Raw genomic sequence first — 6034 nt, 5'->3', positions numbered from 1 at the left:
CTACAATACTACAGCGAGAATAAAAGTTACGCTTTCTTTCTTTGCGTGAACATTTGGGGGCTTTATGCAAATCTTCCCACATAGTGAGGTAGGTATGTGGGGGCGTGTTCGAACGAGCCGTTTTAGGTAGGTGTGGCTAACTCTTAACTTTTATAAAGAATATCTCTTTGGATTTGAGACTTTAGTCTTTGCAACTTTACAGATCTTCTTTATGCACCAAGAGCTTGTAACACTCTAAAGAGAAAGGAAAAAATGAAATCGCATCATATGACCCCTTTAAAGACTTTTACATTTTTAAAAAAAATTATATTTTGTGAAAAGTACAATTTTTAACTTTCTTTTCATTCTTTTCAGAATCCTGAAAAAAGGTATTACAGTTTTCACAAACATATTAAGCAGCAAATGTGTCAAAAATAATAAGAAATGCTTCTTGAGCACCAAATCAGCATATTAAAATTTCTGAAGGACTATGTGACACCAAAGACTGGATAATGGCTGCTCGAAATTCAGATTATTTTAAATTGTAATACTATTTCACAATGTTACTGTTTCTACTGTATTTTTGGTGAGCAGAAGATACTTCTTATTTTGATGCTTGTATGATTTATATTTTTAGACCTGGATGACTTTGCTTTGATTCAAAATGTATTTCACCTGTCATGTATAAACATTTTTTGGACATACAAAAACAAAGTCGCCATGTAAGATGGTAACTTTCTAAATAAATATATGATAATGTGAAAAAAGTTATGCACAGTTTGCTAAATGAAGTGGGCAGCACAGCTTAAGTAAAATGTGCTTCATTTGATCAAATCTAAATTAAATTGTTTTGTTAAATAAGTTTTATTCAAAATACAATTTCATTTTGTATACGGTTTAATTCATTACAAGTAAATCAAATTGACTACATTAGATTACATCGACACAAGTACAGAAATTTTCTTAAAATCTAGAATGTTATAGCTCCTTAATGCAATAACTGCACAATTTCATGTATATTTCCTCACATTTTTTTATGCAGTGAACCATTAGACCACTAGTCTCTCCCTGACATATGATCTGCCATATGGTTCAAAAATGCAGGAAAAACACAGCTCTCTAAAGCTGAGCATGAAAAGTGTTGTTGAGAGTTTCTCTAATTGTCTTGAATAGACATAGGGGTCTCTCAGCAGGAAGCTTTGAAACGCACAGAGCAAGATAAGCAGGGTCTTTACAAAGCCAAAGGGAGAATAGCAGGGTATACCAGACACAGCTGAGAAAACGTGTACTTTTAGGGTACTGCTGCTTGAAATATTAATATGTCTGGAGGAGAAATCCTATCCTACACACCCCAGCATGCATCTTTCTGATGCACACCAGGAAGTGTACACTTCAATACTTTTGATTCCATCCCGTGATCCCCAGCAGTCCCTGGTCCAGTGAATTCTGCCCATGTTTCATCTTAAGAAGTGAAAATGTGTATATTACATTTCAGTTTTTTACAGTATCATTCTTCTTGCATTTCCATAATTTATTGAAATAACGTGATCCGTTTTGAACTTATAGGAACCTGTGCACCGTTAAAGGCGTAGATGACCACTTTTGGTATTCGACTTTAGAAAATGAGTAAAATTCAACAATTTGGACTGGGAGCCGCATTGAGATTTCGATATTTCGGAGAGTGATCCATATAGGGCCTTAAAAATGAAGATTGGAGAAGAAAAGTTTGTTAAGAACCAGAATTTAAAAGGATGTCAAGATATATTTAATACTTCTTGAGTAATAGGCATGCAAACATCGGAACAAGAATATTTATGTCACTCGTACAAGTAGGTTCTATTGTTTTGAGGAAAACAAGATTTCTTATTTCAACATTATTTGTTCTTCAGACATTCCTCTTTAAATGAAAAAATATCAGCTGTGTGCAAAGTGGCTCTCACTTGTTTTTTGACCACTGAGAATGTGTAGAATTTAGCAATTTACCCATGGAGCCACAATGGAATTCCAGTATCTCTGGAAATGAACTCCGTAGGACCTTAAAATGAAGATACCAAAAGAACAGTTTGTTAAGAACCAAAATCTAAAAGGATATCAAGATATCTTTAATATTTCATGAGTTACAGGCATTCAAAGGCTGAAAAAAAACACCCATTTTCCCATTTTTGAGCTGCCACCATTGCCATATAATGCAATGAGGATTGCTAAAGTCAACAGATTTTGCTAATAGACCCATCTCTGTGTAAAATAACATGATGCTGCCATTTTCCTCTGGATGAGTTGATACAGAATGACCCATATGCATATACTGTAGTTACAGCTGATTTTACTCGGGTGAAAAAGAATAGCCATAACGACCTGTTCATGATTAAAATAACTACCGCGTTTTCAGTTAAGCAGTCATTGCTTGGGGTGTGAATTTGATCTGTGAAAATGAAGACTAAAGACTATTCAGAAAAAAGTTAAAGTTAAACATAGGCATAAATGAGAATAAAATGTCCCTATATCTCCATGTCGATTAGATGCCCCAGAGAGCACTTTTTGTTCAGTTATCTTATCACAAAGTCAGCTATCCAGCTACTGCTTAGAAAAGACTGTCCCTCAAAAGCCTGCATGCAGAAGGAGACTTATGAAAGAAGCCACAAAGAGCCGAATAATCACTTTGAAGCGGCTACAGAGTTCAGTAGCTGAGAACGGAATAAAGGTGCACTAGTCAACCATATAAAGAGCTCTGTATAGCGCTGGCCTGTATTGGATTTTGGCATAGATGGATGAATGGTTTGGGAAAAATACTGCAAGGAAAGTCGTTTAAGTCTGCTAAAAAATCATTCAGCAGTACAGTGATCTCAAATATTAGACCAAATTAATATTGCGGTCCTACATTGTCCAAGTGAAAGCACTGAAATGTTTAACAACCTGTGTAAAGTATATATTTGCCACAAAAGATGAAAAGCTGACGTCGATTTAGAAAATCAGAATGCTGAAAATGAATACTTATACAGAATGTTTGTTGTTATTTAACTCATTTAACAGATGCTTTCATCCAGAGCTGAACTTTATGAATAAAGACCCATTTTTGCGATGACCAAATGTTATAAAATCTAATATCATGCTGTTCAATTTTACACTTTGAACTTATTAAAACTGTCATATCCTGTGCAGTGGCCCTAAAATGTATTTAGTATTAATGCATGAATGCTTGAATAATGTGTGTATAAAAATAATGCAATATTTTGTAACAAAATTTTAAAGAAAGTGTTACTAATTTTAAAGAATTATAGTATAAGCATATTTGTCAAGGAAATGATTTTACAAAATTACTTTTTTGAAATGGAACTATCATTCAAAAGTTTAGGGTCGATATTATTTTTAAAACGATTTTAAAAGTCTCTAATGTTCACCAAGCATTTATTTGATACATTAAAATAGTAATATTGTGAAATATTATTACAATTTAAATAATATCTGTTTAAATATATATTTTAAAATGTCATTTATTCCTGTGATAGCAGCGCTGAATTTTCAGCAGTCATTACTCCATTCTTCAGTGTCACATGATCCTTTAGAAATCATTCTAATATGCTGTGAAAAAATACTATTATTATTATTAATATTATTAATAATAATATCAGTGTTGAAAAGAACAGCCAAATAACTTTTCTAAAGAACAGCATATTTACAATAGAATTTAATGAGTTTTTGTGACTATGTGAATATCTTAACTGTCACGTTAATGGGTCCTTGCCTAATATACCTATTAATTTAGTATTAATTAACCTTACTGACCCCCAAACTTTTGAACAGTAGTGTAGACTGTTAAGAATGAAGACAAAAACCACTTTCTGGTTGTCACATGTCCTTGGTTAATATGATTTTTAAATGCGACTTTCCATTTCACTCACTTCATTAAAGTAAAAGACAAATTGTTCTTTTCCAAAGCTCTGTACAAGCCCTCATGCATGTGAATTTTAAATGTAGAAACAATTTTTGTTGGTAGAAACTATTATTTCTGCTCTGGTGGTTCAATTTCTTAGTCGATCAATTCATTAGCTCAGACTTGTCAAGTGAGAGTAAAAGAAGCCTGATGATCAAAAAGAAACTTTCTGTTTGTTAAGCATGACCTCCCACTACTCTTTCAGAATTACAAATCATGCCGTTCTTTGGTAATTATTGCGACCGGAACTTGAGCTGGTGTGAGTGTTCCTAATGAGAGGAGCAAAGTGCCAGGTTTTTCACAGGTTCGGAGGCCCCGCTGAGTACTCTTTGAGTGTTATTATTACTTTTGATTACTTTGTCAAGAGACACGGCATGTATGCAGTTCTAGCAATGGAGGTAAAAGCATTAGGAGTTGCATTATAGGCAGAGTATTTGCTAAGGTGGACCATATTGCAATATTGATCATGTTTTGCATTGACTGCTAATGGAAAATCATTGTAGTGTCATCTGATTTATCTCCTACAGCTTCTCGTGTGGAAACAGAGCGTCGTGGGAGCTCAGCCACTCAAAGAGAGCGGAGGGCATCTGGGGAACCCTATTGGGCGTATTCAGGTGAGTCACTCTTTCCTCGACCAATAAGCAATGAAAATGTGGGCACAGCATCAGTAAGCAATAGCAACAGTGTTTACTCAGCATAAGCCTGTGTGTCTGTGGGGAATCAACCCTATTGGGAAATTTAATGAGTATATTTCCTTTTGAAAAGCGGCAGGTGGGTTTGGTCTATTAGTTTTACATGTTTTGCAGCAGGAAAAGACCACTTCGGAGCCACTAGGCAAAATCAATTGGAAATACTGAAAGCTTTGTCTTGGAGAGAGCATTTTTTGCATAATCCATAACTCATCTAACTCAGCAGAATCTGCGAGCGATTGCTGGATAGTTCTTATTTCGTACTTATTGAGAGTTATGAATCATGAATCAATCAATGGCCTCTGGCAGACATACGGTCAATAATCGTGAACAGCAGCTGCTCTTATCTCATTTTAAACTCTCTTTTTCCCCCCTCGTATTTCCAGCTGTTCTTTTGTCTTTTTATTTCAGACTTTTTTTCTTCTCTCGTTCCTCTGGGCATCTGAACTGTTCGCTTCATCAGCTCTGAAGCTCTGACAGACCAGTGCTGGCTTGTTCTTTGCCAGCATTCTGACTTGTGTCGGTGCTCAGAGGGATGAGGAACATTTATGCCCGTGGTTCTAGCAGCCCTCTAGCATGGAATGATCTTTAAATGGTGCTTTTCCTTTCTTTTGACTTGCTGGCAGCCATATATGTGTATTTACCATGTGAAGTCGTGCAATAAGCCCTGCGAGGCTTTCTCCCTCAGTGTGTGCCTGCTCTAATAGACGATGTAGCGTTTTCCAAATGTCTAATGATCTATATCAAAGGATACTGTTTTCTGAGATTCAGATTTTTCGTGGTTGCTTTTCATATCTCCCTTTAGGAAAGAAAACCCCAAAATCTCTTTGGATTTGAGACTTTAGTCTTTGCAACTTTACAGATCTTCTTTATGCACCAAGAGCTTGTAACACTCCAAAGAGAAAGGAAAACTTGAAATCGCATCATATGACCCCTTTAATGTCTCAATATCTGGTTTGCGTTTGAATGTGATATTTCTTAAAATATCATGTTTCTTTCTCTCACGTTTCTATTTTTTTCTCATGAGAATAAAAACACAGTAGTCTCACATGCAGCTACAAGATTTGCCAAGAAACCAGAGTTGTGCAAAATTCAGAATTGAGGACTCTATCATCCCAATCTATATCTTCTCTCTCACTATCTATTAGGGTTGGGTATCGTTTGGGTTTTTTTCGATACCGGTGCCAAATCGATACTTTTAAAACTGTTCCGGTGCCTAAACAGTGCCTGAACCGATACTTATTAAAAAATAAATAAATAAAAAATCCCCCCAAAAAATGATGGATTGGCCATTAAAATAGAAATAGAATAGAGAGTGCAAATGTTAGAGGGTCAAGTTTTTTAATAAAAAAAAAACAAGCAGATACAATTAGAAGTAGCATTAGAATAGAGAGTGCTAGAGTTAGAGGGTCAAATGAAGATGAAAGAGATGTGT

The 6034-nt window shown here is 35.3% G+C and overlaps 1 protein-coding gene across 1 annotated transcript in view; it reads left to right on the top strand.

Moving 5' to 3' along the window:
- Positions 1 to 6034, top strand: part of LOC107713530 (receptor-type tyrosine-protein phosphatase gamma-like) — an 88112-nt gene that overhangs the window by 20648 nt on the left and 61430 nt on the right. The window contains exon 2 of the mRNA XM_016519064.1: positions 4438 to 4524. Coding sequence (XP_016374550.1) covers positions 4438 to 4524 — 87 coding nt within the window. The remainder of the gene's footprint in view (positions 1 to 4437; positions 4525 to 6034) is intronic.

This window comes from Sinocyclocheilus rhinocerous, unplaced genomic scaffold, assembly GCF_001515625.1.
Source record: "Sinocyclocheilus rhinocerous isolate Xijiao unplaced genomic scaffold, SAMN03320098_v1.1 scaffold57, whole genome shotgun sequence".
NCBI classification, from domain to species: Eukaryota; Metazoa; Chordata; class Actinopteri; order Cypriniformes; family Cyprinidae; genus Sinocyclocheilus; species Sinocyclocheilus rhinocerous.
The sequence above is the reverse complement of the archived record's forward strand: the minus strand, read 5'-3'. Positions and strand labels throughout refer to the sequence as shown.